General features: G+C 36.1%; 2 protein-coding genes across 4 annotated transcripts; one reads left to right on the top strand and one right to left on the bottom strand.

The window, feature by feature from the left end:
• The first annotated feature begins 490 nt into the window (after positions 1 to 490).
• On the top strand, positions 491 to 7068 carry LOC113779826 (egalitarian protein homolog). The gene is made up of 10 exons (XM_027325562.1): positions 491 to 604; positions 1077 to 1249; positions 2487 to 2618; positions 2707 to 2757; positions 3518 to 3614; positions 4206 to 4252; positions 4971 to 5187; positions 5455 to 5584; positions 6028 to 6070; positions 6845 to 7068. Exons 1-10 carry the CDS (start codon positions 559 to 561, stop codon positions 6920 to 6922), a joined length of 1014 nt encoding a protein of 337 aa, XP_027181363.1. The 5' UTR covers positions 491 to 558; the 3' UTR covers positions 6923 to 7068.
• Positions 7069 to 7683: 615 nt separating this feature from the next.
• LOC113779729 (clathrin interactor EPSIN 1) lies at positions 7684 to 15759 on the bottom strand. Of its 3 annotated transcripts, none has more exons than XM_027325429.1 (12): positions 15590 to 15759; positions 15456 to 15505; positions 15273 to 15324; positions 14167 to 14246; positions 13953 to 14031; positions 13705 to 13788; positions 13405 to 13550; positions 13056 to 13310; positions 12280 to 12440; positions 10082 to 10278; positions 9376 to 9772; positions 7684 to 8156 (listed from the first exon to the last, which is right to left on the bottom strand). In XM_027325429.1, the coding sequence occupies exons 2-12, from the start codon at positions 15494 to 15496 to the stop codon at positions 7939 to 7941; spliced, it is 1710 nt and encodes a 569-aa protein (XP_027181230.1). In that variant the 5' UTR covers positions 15497 to 15505; positions 15590 to 15759; the 3' UTR covers positions 7684 to 7938. The 3 variants fall into 3 exon arrangements, with proteins under 3 accessions (XP_027181230.1, XP_027181229.1, XP_027181232.1); XM_027325428.1 differs by having other exon boundaries at positions 15623 to 15759; XM_027325431.1 differs by having other exon boundaries at positions 12280 to 12437; positions 15623 to 15759.
• Positions 15760 to 16668: the final 909 nt, after the last annotated feature.

Raw genomic sequence — 16668 nt, 5'->3', positions numbered from 1 at the left:
TTTTTCAGAAAAGTAACCATCTAACATATTTTGAAATGTGATATATGTGAGATTAAAAAATATGTAAATAAAATATTTCTAAAAAAAAAAATCTAAAAACTTTTTGTAGAAAATAAGTCGTCCAAAAAAAACTATTTGTCCAACTTATGAAACCAATATCATATATATGTACAAAGGTTTTCCTAGATGTGTTGTCAATTAGCACTGCCCAATACAAAACACATTCAATTTTAAACCGGGGATAAAAGTGTGTTACTCTTTTTCTTTTTTTTTTATCAAATGTCAACTGTGTGTTACTCAAACAATCAAAGTAAGGCACATTTTATTCTTTTACCATCATTTGATAAATACTTTACCGGGACAATATGACATAATGCAATAGTTTAGGGGAGCAACGGGGTATATTTACAATTTACAGTCCTCCCCAATAATTTACAGTCTGTTTCGCTAGAAATACATAGTCCAAGATTTTATAACGCAGAGAATATATAATACGCGTAAATAAGACAGTGAAAATCAGAGAGCAAAATTTCAGGCTTCGAGTTGTCCGATGATTGCATGGCCTCCCCTCATGAAATCCATGTTCCCCTCCCTCATGATCCCGGTAATTTCAATCCACCTTTCATTTGGGATATCTGAGTATGTTGCTTTCATTTGATTGGGATTTTGCATATATGGTACAATAATGTTCGATCTTTTCTGATGCTTTTTTCTTTTTTCTTTTTCGCTGTGAATTGTGGAAGGTGTGATAAAGCGACTTGATATAGAAATTCTTGAAATTCCAAAAAAAAAAAAAAGAAGCTTATTTATTTCCTCACGCAAAATGGACTCTGCATTTTTTTGGACGCGAATCTATAACTTTTTGCTAGCAAGGTGTACTTGTTTCGAGTTGTTGGCATGGTTGTTTTGGCCTTTGGGTTTTTTCTGTCTTTCTCGTCTCTCGACCCCCTCAAATCTCTCTAATGGACTATGTGTAGCTAGTATGGAATAAAACGTGTTTTTGGGAAATTTGAGCTAATTCAACCATCTTGTGAACCCTGATAACAATTTGATGGTGTTTTTGCTCAACTTTGTAGGAGGCAAATCGTTAGAAAGTGATGGTCACTTTTCAGTGCCTATTCATGTCGTAACCCAAGTATCTCAACTTCCTATCGAGTTTCTGGAGCCTTCTCCTGAGAGACAGCTGGTTATTGGTTTTGACTGTGAGGGTGTTGATCTTTGTCGCCATGGGACTCTTTGTATAATGCAGGTACTTAGATGTCAATCATGTCAGAGTAATTTTGGATCCTGATTTGCAATGTGTTTTTTCTTTTTCCCCTCATCAGGTTTCTCTTTTAAAACCGTTTTTCCAAGGAGAAAATTTCGGTTTGCTTATGCTGAGAAATGTATTTAAAGAAGGTTTGATCATTATTAAGGCTTTTGAAATCTGCTTTATGTATTTGAGCTTAATTTTCCTTTTTGATATTATCACCCCAAAACTTGACACCTTGGCTTGTTCAAATTATGAACTATTATTTGTTGCACTCTTGTTGACGGAATATTTTTTTGGTTTGAGTGGAAAGACTTTTCCAAGAAAGTATTTTAAAGCTACAGCATTTAGACAACTTCGCAAAAAGGTAGTTCAAAAAATGTCAGAAATGTTTGGTTATGCATCAGACATACAGTGTTAAAGTAAATGAGTTGTCTGTGACATTGTCAGTGATAAATTAACTGAATCTCATATTCACAAGTTCATTTCCATTGCAAAAATTGAAGAACATGGGACATGTATACTGTGTGATTATGATTTCTCTTTGTACTGCTTTTCTTTTTGTTTGTTCAAAATTTCAAAATAATGGTTTATCTCTTCTACAAAGTGTTTAACCATTCTTCTCGGGGGTCATTTAACTTTGCTGTTTACTTAATGAGGTTGATTTTTATTTTTATTTTCCTTGCAATAGGTTCACCTTCATTTGTTTTCGCTAAAGGTTCTTCTCTAAATGTGCATATGGAAGACAGTCTGGTTTATAACAGATGGCCCTTCTATCATTCATGCAGTTTATTCTTTTATCGCTGTGATAGTGTTGTTATAGTGAAGGACTTAACTGTGGGGCCACCTCTCTCTCCCCCCCCCCCCACCCCAAAAAAAACAAAGAAACAAAAGTTCTAGAAATTCATGTTTTATTCCCTATTGAGAATTTTGAAAATTTCCTTTATATACATTTAGCTATTTGCCCCTGCCAACAGTTTTCAAAATTTTTTATTTCCACTCAAAGTTTACATGTGTATGCATTTCGCCCCTTCAAATTAAATCTCCTGGTTCCAGTCACTGGTTATGCTGTTGTGTCAGTGATATAAATTTCATAAGTACTGCTTGATCTATGGTCTGTTTTGGAAGATCCATTTATGTTTTTTAGTGAAGCTTCATCAAGGATAGTATGCTGCACAGTTATTTTATCGATGAGTGAAAAATGTTCTCTATCAATGAAGGAATTTATCTTTTGCAGCTTGCCTTTCCAAGTGCAATATATTTGGTTGATGCAATTGAGGGAGGAGAGGCTCTTGTGAAAGCCTGTAAGCCTGCACTTGAGTCTAATTACATCACTAAAGTTATTCACGATTGCAAACGAGATAGCGAGGTCTCTTAATGATTTCTTTTCTTTCTGGAACTCCATATGCTTTGCTTGGCATGCACTATTTTATGGTCTCTTGAATCTTAATGTTCAGGCGTTGCACTTTCAGTTCGGCATCAAGTTGCACAATGTTGTGGATACTCAGGTACGTATCCTTCTAGAATTTGTGTAGGCCTTTTTTTTTTCCCAATTCCTTTCACCATATTTACCGTTCAACTGGAGAAGGAGACTTTCCTTAATTTAGTACTCATCTCCTGTGCTATTTATCCTTAGTGAGATAATCTGAAAAAGGATTTACTGGACTAGAATTTTTTTTATATGGTTTTCCTGGCAACTAGTACATCATTTATCAGTTGAATTTATCTCTGCAAGTTAATCGAAAATGGAAGGTAAGGTTGTGATAAATGTTTTCCAGATATTGAAGTAGGGAATGTGTAGGGCAAGCAACGCAAGAATTTGAGTCATTGCTGGTGGTGTAGGTTTTTGGAATTTTTAGCTGTACTTCTAAAAGTGTTTCTGATCCTAGGATTCTGGTGGCTTGGTTCTACATATGCTAGGATGGAGAAATAGTCAACAGTTCTACTTGTATGAGATGCTGCTTTCAGTGGTATCTGCACATCTGTTTGCATGTACTGTATGCGTGTGAGAGTATTGTGATTTGAAAGTGGGATTCCGCAGTTCATGCCTCGTGAAGTTTGTTAAAGGTCTCAAGTCTTTTTTTCCCTGCCTTTTGTCTTTGGAGCAGATGATTTTACCTCTACTTTTGTAGTATACCCTTTATATTTGGGATTACCAAGCAAAGACCTAATGTCCACCACAAAATGGAAATAGGCAAGCATAGTACTTCTCTTCTGTAGTTAATATTTGAGAAAAGAACTTATCATTGTATTCTATTTTAATTGCAGATTGCTTACTCTTTGATCAAGGAGCAAGAAGGACAGATACGGGCACCTGATGATTACATATCCTTTGTTAGCCTCCTTGCAGACCCATGTTATTGTGGTACTTTTCCTATCTCTGTTTATATGCTTTGGTTTTATATTGTTTGTGTACAAATTCCTTCTATTTATGGAATGTTCTTATGCTATTTTGTTAAAAGCCTCTTGTGATTCATTTTCTTTAGAAGCTTGCAGTGTCCAGCTATGATGATGTATGTATTTTTCTTCTTATTCAGTCTTTTAAGGCTGTATAAACATGTCAATTTGTTTCTACTTTTTACTTGGTTCCTTGGGGTGAGCCAATCGATTGGGAAGCTACTAATAAGACAATGCGTGTGCATGCTTTTCCAGGAAGTATGTATGCCACTGATTCATGTCCAGATGCCTCACCAAGTTCATTTCATGTTGTATGCTAATAAAATTGGGATCCGGGACCTTAAATGATTTTGGAGCTGTAAAAATCTTGAAATTATCAAATATGCTGCAGAAGCAGTTGTGTATTTTGGTTATGTTCTAATGGGTTAAGGCTTTTTTTTTTTTTTTTTGATGAAGTACTTGTGAGACCTCTGGTGGATATGCACTTTCACGATAGATTTGCTGGAACTAGCACAAGTATGAGTTTCTGTATTTGACATTATACCCTATTTTCATTTAGGGATATCGTATGCTGAGAAGGAAGAAGTCCGAGTCCTTCTGAGGCAGGTTGGTTTTCATTGTGCTTGTGCTTGAACTGTTTGTAGAATAATATTACCCCCTTTAAGGCGTGCCTTGAATGATATTGCAGAGCTTACCTTGAATGATATTGCAGAGCTTAATATCCAGGGTAGCCGAGTTGAACTTAGTTATCACAAAACCATCCACTCATTGCACTTTGTTGTTCTGTACATTGAACTTTTGTCACCTCAAAAACCTTCGTTAGTATGGTGATATAGTTTGGAAAGTCTCTGTCCTATTTTCTTCTTTGGCTTAATTTATTTGTGTGCTTGGTAGGGTGTGGGAAAGGATTGGAAAGGCTGTTGTAATGGAGCCACTTATCATGTGGGAATCACTGTATTTTGAAATTAAACTCTTCATTGACATGTTGTTCTAAGAAAGGGTAGGTAATTTTAGTAATTAGCTGGATATTACTACCTTGAATCTAATTTGAACCTTGGTTAATATGCTTTCTCACGTTAGAGCAGAGTAGATATTCAATCCACAATTTGCAAATATCCTGTATGGTTCATCAAAGTTGTTACTGCAGAGAGAAAATCTGGCTTGCTATTTTCAAATAACCTGAACGGCTAGATGTAATTGCTCTTTTCGAATGTGTTAATTTTAAGTCTCTGGTTTCCTTGGACTGTATTTCCATGTTTTGCACCCTTGAACTTGTTACAGTCATGACCCTGCTTGTGTTGATTATGTCCATTTACATTTTCAGGACCCTAACTTCTGGACTTATAGGCCACTATCTGAAATGATGGTTCGTGCAGCTGCAGATGATGTCCGCTTTCTTCTGTTTATCTATCATAAGATGCTGGAGAAACTGAGTGAGCGATCTTTGTGGTATCTTGCTGTCCGTGGTGCACTGTACTGTCGATGTTTCTGCATTAATGATAATCAGTATGCAGATTGGCCATCTCTTCCTCCAGTTCCAGGTTTTCCTTTTATCTTGTCCCAAATGAATACAGTTATATCTATTATGCCGGGTACACATGCATAAGTATGTAGACAGACATTTTTATGGTTGTTGATTGAAGTTTTAGAAATGAAGTATCTATGATGAGTATCCATTTATGCTTCTAGAGAACTGTTAGCTATAAATGAGCATAAAATTCTTGATGTAACCCATTTGATACAGCAGTCATCATGCTGATATCCTAAATTGGTTGGCATCTGACCTTGTAGTAACTCCATGATTGTAGATCAGATGCTTGGTGACCCAAATGCCCCGGAGGAAGAAATACTGTCAGTTCTTGATGTTCCCCCTGGGAAAATGGGACGCATCATTGGAAAAAGAGGAGCTACTATCTTGTCGATAAAGGAGTCATGCAAGTATGTGTCCTTTTCACCGTGTTATCTTTTTGTCTGGTTGCTAAATGTCATCTTTTCCTTTAGTTCTATTTGATTGAAGCGCTAGATGTGAAAAAATTAATGCTCTAGTAATACTCCAATACGCTTTGTTCTACGCAATTTGAATGTAATGAACCATCTCACTTTATCATTGGAGTAACTAAGCAAGAGGGATTGAAAAGACCATATAGGGAATGACAGATCATAAGGGGAAATATTCTGTTTGCTGGATACTTTGGCATGTAGTTTTGTTCTAATTGAGCATCATGCATTTGGGATGATTTCCAACCGTATCTACATTCACATGATTGTATGTACATGCATCTTTTAACTTTATATCAGACTCATGTACATGCATGCTTTATTATTTTTTGCTTCCCTTCTTGATTTGCGGTATACTTTACATTGGCTACATCCAATTGCAGTGCTGAAATATTCATGGGAGGCGCAAAGGGACCACCTGACAAGGTTTGTCTCCCTATTTCATTTGTGGATTGTTTTCTAGAATCGACTTCCTTGCACAAACATTCTTAATATGACACCTTTAGCAGGTTATTCTCGATGAGGGAGAAAAATATTTTTTTAAAAAAAGGGCCGTTCCTTGGATGTTTCAAAAAGCATCTGGATTTATCTTGTAGTGAATAATTCATGTTTGTCTGTTGTTGGCATTAAAGATCACTTTTCAACAAGATTATTGTTTGTACCCATTGTTTGCACCCTTAATCGTCAGATTTGATTACATCAATTTGGTCCACTACACAATGTTGAAGAATGCAGAGGATCATGAAAAATTTTCCTACCCCCATTTGGCAAATACCGCATACAATTCTGCTGCACTACCCTGAGTTCTGGCCCCTGGGCCTCTCTAATGGAGTGGTATCACCGTTCATTTATTTAACCAATTTAAGGAATGAAGATGGATTGAAGAATGTCATGTGGCTTTGAACTCTAATCACACAATGAACTTTATATAGGTAAACACATAAGTAAGATCGAAGTCATTTCTGTATCTACGACACTGTGTTGACTCTGCAACAGAGGAAATTTTTGGGATGAATAGCCATGTTAGGGATTCTCATGTAAGAGAAGGAAAAGTAGTTGTCACATTGAACTGTGAGATTAATACTTGTTAAATGGAGAAAACATCTTGCATTGAATTAAGGAGTCCAAAAAATGAACGGATGAAGAAGAAAGACGATATGTTTTTTGATTCACTCATGATATGTTGTGGCTTGAATGCAGGTTTTCATCATTGGACCCATAAAGCAGGTGAGGAAAGCTGAAGCGATGTTGAGGGGAAGAATGCTGGACATTTTCTAAAACTTTGTTACGCTTGATGCTTTAAACTTTGTCTTTACAACTTAGTACAATTACTTGCAAAATGAATCTGGCATAATCTTTACTTTCCATGCTTCTACTTCCCGTTTTACATGTTAATAATCCTATACTGTCAGTACTTTTATTAATCTTTTTGTTCCTGAAAGTAAGAAAGTTGTTCAGTGATGATTGATCAGATGCCTGCGAAACAAGGAAAACCCTACTTTACTACGATGATACGTGACACACTTTTTTGACTGTTGGCCCTGTAAAGGGGTATAATAATAGATGCAATGAGCTGTTCAAAATAGTAAACAAGCAAACCCAATTTATCTACCTTAGTAGGTGCCATCTGATAGGATTGCCATGAAGGTGTGGCATGGCAATGAGAGACAGAAAAGCGATTTTGGGCAAAAGCCTAGAAGTAGAACCTCTTAGTCAGTATGGTGAGCTTGTATTCCCCGGTAAAAGCAAGCCGGTGAGCTTGTGTCGAGTGCATCATATTGGACTCTATCGTGCGTGCTGTCTTTTAACACCAGTAATTGCCAGGTAACTTTGTTTATCCTTGATCGCTCCTCTGATATTGTAAACCTCCAGGCATGCTCGAAATTTGCAGCCAGGAGAAAATGTTGAGGTCTTGCATCCAATCTCGATTATTTACCGAGGAGTTTCACAGTCACTAGAAACCATGATTGAAGGGGAAAAGAGGGGGTAAATAGTTGTTATTCAGTATTCATCAAAACTGCATTGATTGCAAGCAAAAAGGATCAAAGGGATTCCTCGATTAAACTGGTAGTCAAGGCCTCAGAATATTCCATACAACTCTACAGACAATGACGGAAGACACTTGAACAGAACTATAATCCGCAGAAGATGAATACCGTATGTTCATATACTGGCGCTAAAAATTGTATATATAATAGCACCATCAAATTCATACTTCTGTTTTTAAAAAAAAAAAAAAAATTCACAAAAGAATAAGCTCATATTGGATCTTTTTGCAAATCAGAAAACGGAAATCACTTTTTGAACCCGCCAAATTGATATTGTTGGCTGCTCAAGCTGGAGAAAAAATCGTCTCCTTCAGATGATGCCGAAGGGAAACCAGATTTACCAAGGCCTGATCCCGTACCCATGGCTCTTCCCATGTAGAACGAAGGGGGAGGACCCTTCTCCTTTTCTTCTGATCCATCAGTTAAACCAACAATCCCAACGTCTGCTAGGTTGACCTTCTTGGCTGCAATTATGTCAAATGCAGAACTTCATAAGATGCAAAGGCAGGCCAAAATTACCATAAAACACAACCCCTACTCAACCAAAGTCCCTCTATTTTATTTCATTTTCCACCAAAATTACATCATTCAGTCGCCTCATATTGAACAAGCAAGAGAAGAGGTTTTAAGTATCACTGTCCCTGTAACGAGTAACCACAAAACTAGATGAACACTCAACCTCAACTAGACTCTGGAAAATACTGTCTGCATTTTTAACAAAAGAGCTATGGACCTTAGCTACCAATCATCTCAACCAATCAAGTTCAGCAATATGGATCCTCCTTTTCTGTTCTTCCCTCTCTAATTTTATAAACATCTGTCTTAGTGTTATGTTACATGGACTTGAGCTTAGAAATAGGTGCAAGTCGGTCTCCAGATGCTAAGGTCGTTATTATTTAAATACATAAAGGAACACTGCAAAAGTTCATATACAGGTACTTAGGCTGTGGTGCATAGCATATTTTTATTAGACTTCTAAACTCACATTTTATGGAAATTTTATACTGAAAATCTCAACTGGCTTTTCAGCACAAATAATAATAACAATAATAATAAGAGGAAAAATCACTTGGTTTTTGGGTCCGAAACTGGTTAAAAACTCGTGAGGAAACACACAACAAACTTTGCAAATACATTAAAATGTCAACGATTAATTCTTAGTGTTAAATTATGAAATATTCTCACTTCAATCAGCACAATCCCAGAGCCCCACTTTAAAGTCAAAGATCTGACACACTTCCCATAGTAGCAGTCATGTCGTATCATGTTAACATGGGTTGGTCAAATGCAGAATCCGATTAAGATGATCTTACATTTTCGAAGGGGCGTTCTGATATTCGTTTGTGAAAATACCAAAACCATCATAATGATTTTATCACCATTTATTTTCTGCAAACGCCCAGCATATAGTCTTTTCCTATTTTCACTAGCTTTACACATTTAATTTGGAGTCTTACAGAGGACACAGTTGCATGCTTATGTTATCAAGCTAATTTATATGGGAACATTACTCAGTTTGCACTTTCAACTCAGTACTGCAAATACTGTTTATGCATACAACTAGAAACATTTTTGCATGTATATGCTACCACAGCATTTTCATCATGGCTTTTAATTCACCCAAAAAAAAAACTCATTAAGGTTAGTTAGAAGAAATACTAGTACACAATATTCAGAACTTACGTGCAGCTATATTGAGATCAATTATACCACGACTCAGAGAATCTGCCCATATTCCAGATTTAACTTGAAATCCATCCTTCTTCGGTGGTGGCTTGCTATCGACAGAAGATCCATTCAAGTTGCTTTGACTGCCAGGCTTATCTAAAGGAGTACCATTTAAGCTGCTAGGGCTGCTATCATTAGCAGGATTTTGGGCAAATGCACCGAAAGGATCAGAAGCATCAAAATTGTTCAGAGGAACTGCAGCAAATGGGTCAACTGCACTGCTGGTCATCTGGTTTGTGGACTTTGCATCAGATTGAGTGACTGTGACTGGATCTGGTGCAGCAAAAAAATCAACAGTTGAAGAAACCGCAGATGAAGGAGCAGGCTGGGAGGCAAATAGATCAACACTTTTCTGCATAAATGACAAAGATACAGTTCATATCCATGTCATAATTAATCTCTTGGAAAGAAAGGATGACATCAGAACTTCAGTGAACCTGAACTTTTAAGTATAAGATGGCAGACTCTCTCTATGTTTCTTAGGAATAAAATTGGAAAAAATCACATGGGGTAATTTACTTAGCATCAAACAAAACTGAGAAAAAGAAAATCTCATTCCCAAATTTCTTACAGACTCGGGTGGTAGGTGTTAACATTTCACTGATACTATATTGCTGGTATCACAAACTCCTTTTGCCCAGGTTCCAGGTAGGTGAAATACCTGACCACCAGAACTAGAAATCGCTTCCGTAGGGGATGTTGCAGATACAAAGGTAGCATCAGCAAATAAATCAACATCTGACTGATCGGCTTTTGTGGTAGACTTCTCTGTGGAAGCTGGGGTTGGAGCATCCATAAAGTCACCTAATAGGTCTTGCCCAAATAGATCCACTTGGTGAGAAGTACCAGTAGAAGGCTCTGTTTAACAGGCATTAAAAAACGATGAACCTGAGAGATCTTTTCAATGGTGCATGACAAATCTCCATATGAAATGATGTTTTAAGCATGCATCTTATCAATAGTTGTTAGAAAAGTCTCAATTAATCACACTCGACCACTTTCCAAAATGTTTCACGGAGTAAAAAACATTCTCAATGAGAAATAAATGGTCTGTTAATCTTACAAAAAAATACTAAAAAGAGCTTGACATTGACATTTTCCTTTGCAGTTATATCACTTACTCAATGAACTTTTAAAATGTTAGTACATAAAAGTTGAGCTCACAAAAGGAAAGCTGTTGTTCAAATTGGGGAGAGCATTAATGTTCATATTCTTTTAACACATGGCATCTATTTCACATTAAAACATCAAACTGCTTCTTTGCAAAAATAAGTGACTAGAAACGGAACCAGCCATAACAGGCTGTAAATATGACACTTCTTATCATGAGAAGGACCATATAAACATAGAGCGTCCAGGATGATTAAGTAAAAATGAAACTATAGCTTATCTATTTAAAATTCATTGTGGATCTTTACACTGAATGGCCCAGAGGATATATTATTGGTTGTGGATGTCTTGATGCTGAAAGTATGAGGTTGTTATCCAAGGAGTAGTAGCTAAAACGGAGTGAAGCAGCATTACCGGATAGGAGGGTTGTTTGTGCAGGAAAAGGACTCGCATACCTTCACTCAAAGGACTAAATTCAGCACGCAATTAATCAAAGGCCTATAGTATTTTGGATAGCCACGAAGGTTCAGAAAGAGAAGGGAAGGGAAGAAAAAGGTTCCAGAAGAAGGGAGCAGAAACAAAGTCAGATCGTCCCTTATCTGCTGCAAGATATAGTCAATTAGGTATAGAGATAACTATTTTCTATTCCTTTACCATGTAATTGTACCTGTAATTACCATTCTATTTCCAGAGTACAGGATCTACTCTATTGACCACAAAATTTGTGAATTCTATTGACAAGAAACTTTTTGACAAACTAAGATATAGACGACTCATAAAATCACTAAGAGCACAAACTACCACAACAATATACAAGCCCCCCACTAAGCACCCAGAAGTCTTTTAACAGGCAACACTCAAAATCAGACAAACTTCACTCTTTCAATGTCCAATCAGGAGCTGCTAATAATTAAATGAAGCACTGTCCCTTTTGTTTATTAACAAAACATCAACTTACTTCCATTCTTTTGGACAATTCGACCATGCACGTACCATGACATACAAGTTACCCTTCATTTAGACACCTTACTAGTGAAATTTTTTAGACCCACCATTTAGAATTTTGTAATAAATGATTCGTGACTTTGGACAGCTCGTGGTTCTTTCAAACACAAGGACAAATGCGAGCAATCACACAGGGAATTGTGAATACTAAGAATTCAGCAAAGAAGCTCTAGCCACAAGCATAATTGTTGCTAATTGAAGCTTAGATGAAGTCAGTTACTTAACTTTGGCCAGCAATAAAGCAGAATGATTTTGGTGACAACCAACTAAAGGGAGAGAAGTTATTCCAGTTTAACTTTTATTTTTTTTAAAAATAGCCACTGGTAGAAATCAAAATAACCACAAGTGAAAGAACATTTGCAATAAGAGCAATCACAACTTAACCATGAAATACATTTAATATCTTCTTCCATGACATCAACTTAATTTGTTTGTCACTTCTCCCTTCTATTGGTTATTACATGCATATGTGCATAAACATCTACCATACACACATAACTTACAAAAGATTACACACACGAATGATGTGCCCATTCTACTAATAATAAAATAAATAATCAACACAAAATGGCATCATATATATGAGAGCCAACTTTACATGAGAAATGAATAAAGTGCCATCAAGAGGAAAGTATTCAGGGCAACATATGTGAACATCCAATCAACCAATGCATTTGCAAGAGAATGGTATTTCAGAGACAGGTCAAGAAAATAGGGGTTACAAATCCACTGCCCCATACTTACTAGCACTAGAAGTCCCTCGAGGATCAAAATCATCAAATTCATCATCATCATTGTTCGTCAAATGACTAGAACCTTGGGGCATTGAAGCATATTTGTCATGCTCATCTGTGTTCTTTGTTGTCCTTAACACATCAGCTGACTTTGTTTCTTGACCCTTGCTGCTAAAAATTATCAAATTCAGCAATCACCCAGTAAGAAAGAGATAAGAGCAAAATAATCTGCAACTAGCCATATCTTGAACACAGATGAGAAAGAAACACCATGGAAAACTCTTAGTCATCAGAGAACAGGGGATGACACAGAAAAAGTGAGAATTCAATCAAGGACCTTTCCTCAGGTACTTTCTCATCAAGCAATATCTGCTAAATACTGTATGCTCAGTACAAATAAGAGAAAATTTATTAAGACAACTGCAATCAAATCAAGGCTTGTTGACCATTAATCAAGTTGAACTGGAATATCATATACTAGGCTCAACTCTAACTCACCAAGCTTCCCTTGATTTCAAGTTGAAACAGATATCATACTCAGAAAATATGGGAGTCCAGCTCAAAATCTTTTTAGATGATTAGTCAAGTTCAATCTAAACACCGCATACTTGGTTAGCCTCTGACTTATTGCAGCCATAAATGTGCCACAAATATGACCAAGGAATTCTAGGCATATAACCCACTCAACTAAAAATACTCCTCAAACTTTCTACTGCAATTTAAAAGAGTAGTCCATACGAATGCATAATTTTAAGCAGCAAAAGGGTAAAAGAGATAACAGGAAACCTGCCATGACGAGAAGAACCCTTTCTTGAGGTGTTCCCCTGACTGCTTTCAGAATCTCGATGTGGTTTGACAGAAGTGCTTTGCTCAAACTTATCTTCATCATACCTATCTCTATCCTTGTAACTATCCCTAAATGAATCACCATTTTTTGTACTGCCAAAACCACCATAGCGATCACCACTTTGAAAGCTGCCGCTACTAAATGATGCAGAGCCTGATTTGTACGTAATTCCAGTTGATGAAAGGCCAAAGTACCTAACAAAGTCATAACATAATCCTACATACTCAAATCTGGTACTAAAGCTAAGTATAGGAACATCAACGCTACAAAAGATGACCAAATACATACTTATCACGGTTGACAGCAGCTTTATTTCTGACCTCTTGAATCTTGTCTTTGTCATTCAAAAGAGTCACAATAGTTTCTGCCTTCTTTCTCACATTAATTCCCACATCCTTCCCACTTGGCTCCACATACTCGAAACTTGCAAGAGACTTATACATAAAAAAGGAAAGCAGCAAAAAATAGTAAGGGAAAATGGATAATGGAAGACTATCAGTCATGATGCAGTAGGAACGTGTTGAGAAACCAACTTGTTCTCAAGCAAGAGGAAGTGTAAGTTTGGCACAATACAAGGAATATACTTACTGAAATTTGGAAAGTATGTTCTACTATGTCATCAACTGCACGTTCAGATCCATGTGCCACTAAATACTCTATAACAGCCAATGCCTGGAACAAAAGAGCTTCAGAATCCTCTTTTACATTTTTCTTTTTTTTTCCCCTCTTTTCTTATCTTCTTCTCTAGCAAATCATTTTGTCCACTATGATGCTAAAAGGAAAAATTACCAACCACTGAGCAATAAAAATCTTGGCAATAGACATCTAAAGGCTACCTTGTAAACGAAACGCCAATTCTTGCCAGTTTCAGCCAATCTTGTCCATATAACATTCATAACCATCTGACACTCGGAGCTGCATGATAGTTCAACACAAAATCCACAATTAGACAAAAAGCTACCCTATAGAACCGATGACGTGAAATAGAATTTCAAAAAAAAAAAAACAAAGATTATCAGTGCAATGAGTGACATGAAAGTTATCAAGTACAATTTTTTTGTCGCCTGTGCAATCTCAGCCAATGCAGTACCATGAGGACCCCAAGGTTCATCATCAGTCGCATCCAACACCTGCATAATTTTGAGATGTCACAACCGTAGGCATACACAACAAATCAAGCAGCCATATAAACAGTTGGACATATAGAAGTTTCTACAACACCTTTGTCCATGCTGCCTACAACAGAACAACAATTGTGGAACTAAAAAATGTTTCAGGTTTTGTTAGTTGTACAAGTCATTCATTTTACAAGGAACACAATAGTAGTTCCATGAAGAGATATGGAAAAACATTCTTCAGCCCCATTAGGGAGATTTGTTTCATGGGAAACAATAGAGGCAGATGCATGCCTACACGCATTAAGAAATGCAAACCTGAATGAGAAAATAGATCTCAGCTACTTAACTCCTGAAACTATTAAACTCTTCTGTCATTCCACCGGACAACAAACAATAAATTCAAAATTAATCCAAGCCCTGACAACAAAATTCCATTCCTCACCCCTTCATTCAACCAACTGTTGTCCTTACACTCCCCTTCCACTACTTCAACACTATAGATGACATGTACAACCAAGTATCATTCATAAAATGAGCTGGTGATGTGGTTCAAAAATTGGAATCATCACAACTTCAATGAATAAGCTACAGTGTCTCCAAATATTTCTCTTCATTTCTTTCAAAAACTTCATCTAAACCTTTTCAAGTCAATATCAGCATAACTGGTAGACTAGAACGCCAATTCAGTTCAAACATCAGTGGCATTAGTCACTTAAGGCAGCTATGATTTACCCATAAACTCAAGAAACAAACTAATGCAGCCATGATTTACCCACAAACTCAAGAAACATACCAAAACGAAAAGAAAATTCATAAAAGTTACCACTTTCCACGATATACTCGGTAAAATTGAATCCACTTGTACCAACCATAGCAAGCATAAGTCAAGCAGTTCAGCAATTAAAATTCAATTAAGCATCTGCATGTCGCTCACTTCATATACAATATCAGAAAGCACATCCGCCAAAAATTCAATCAAGACTGGAGATACTAAAATTGGAGAAGACATCAAACCGAAGTCATCTTCAATATGCGTACCTTCTGCTCGATTTCAGGAACTTTCAAAACTTTCAAATTGACCTCCCTCTTTCTGCAAATTAGTCGATTAAACAAGAGTTAAAATGCGTATACAAAGAAGGATAATCAAAAATATATATAGAAACAATATTACTTACAAAAATCAATACATAAATCATGAAAAATAACAAGAATTGAGCTTACATTTCGCGGACGGTTTGGTCAATGACCTTCATGAAATCCATGGCTTAGATCTGCGAAAATTGAAGAAAGAAAAATCTGATCAAAGTGAGAATAGATCTAAGCTGAATTTGATGATTGAATTGAAATTGACATACATAGGTAATTATTATTACGATGAATAAAAGCACCTTTGAGTCTGTAAAACGAATGCCAGAAAAACAATTCGGTTTTATATAAAGTAATATTTTTAAAGTAATAATTAGCTATGTATTGTTAGATTTAAATTTCTCCGAGAATGTAACCCGGTGACGATGAGATAGAGACTGGGGGGAGAGATAATAATTGTTTTGTAATGTTTCTTGTGCCTTTCTTTTTTTCTAATTTTTTTTTTCTTTGAGCAAATAAAAGGAGAGGTCAGAGGTAAAAGAAAAAGATCATTTTTCTTAATTTAAACAAACCAAAGGCAGGAAAAAGAGATTAATCAGATAATGTAGACAAAAACCAGTCCAATGGTCCAGTGTTAGACGAATAAACCTTGTGCATTGACATGTATACCTCATGATTTTAATGAAATCAACTCCGTTTGGGTTGCAATTTTTCAAAGAAAAATTGATACGCTTTTTGTGGACATATTTTTCAATCACTTGTTTACTTCACATATATTAAATCGTTACAGTAATTTTTTTTATAAAAAATTCAAAAAAATACAATCCAAACATGCCCAAATTTTTTACTTAATTTGCGTGCCTATAAAGTGTGCTTTTCCCACTAGTTATAATTATCAATACTGCACGATTTAGGAGTCATCATGACTATTCCCCCCACCCCCTAAAAAAAAAGGTATCTTCATGACTAAACCGAAATTAAAAATCAGACCCAAGCTCATGTTAGCGGAAAATTTTGTCACTACCTCATATTTGCGTTCTAGTAAATTATGTAAATCTCATATTGAATCGATAAAAACGGATCTTGAAAATTTCACATGAACTTTAGGAACTACTATTGAAGAAAATGTAAGAATCAAAAATCCCAAATGTATTTTGGTATGTTTTTAGTAGGCTAAATTATTTTTCAAAATTCAAATTTTCACCAATTATTGTGCGACCCTGCTAGACAAACCCTTTTTCAATTTAGTTTTTTGAGCACATTAAATCCATATTTAATGGACTAAAGCTGCAGAGCTATTAACCTTCAGCATGTAAAATGGCATTCATAAAGTCTCCACCGGCAAATA

This window comes from Coffea eugenioides, chromosome 8, assembly GCF_003713205.1.
Source record: "Coffea eugenioides isolate CCC68of chromosome 8, Ceug_1.0, whole genome shotgun sequence".
NCBI lineage: Eukaryota > Viridiplantae > Streptophyta > Magnoliopsida > Gentianales > Rubiaceae > Coffea > Coffea eugenioides.
The sequence above is the reverse complement of the archived record's forward strand: the minus strand, read 5'-3'. Positions and strand labels throughout refer to the sequence as shown.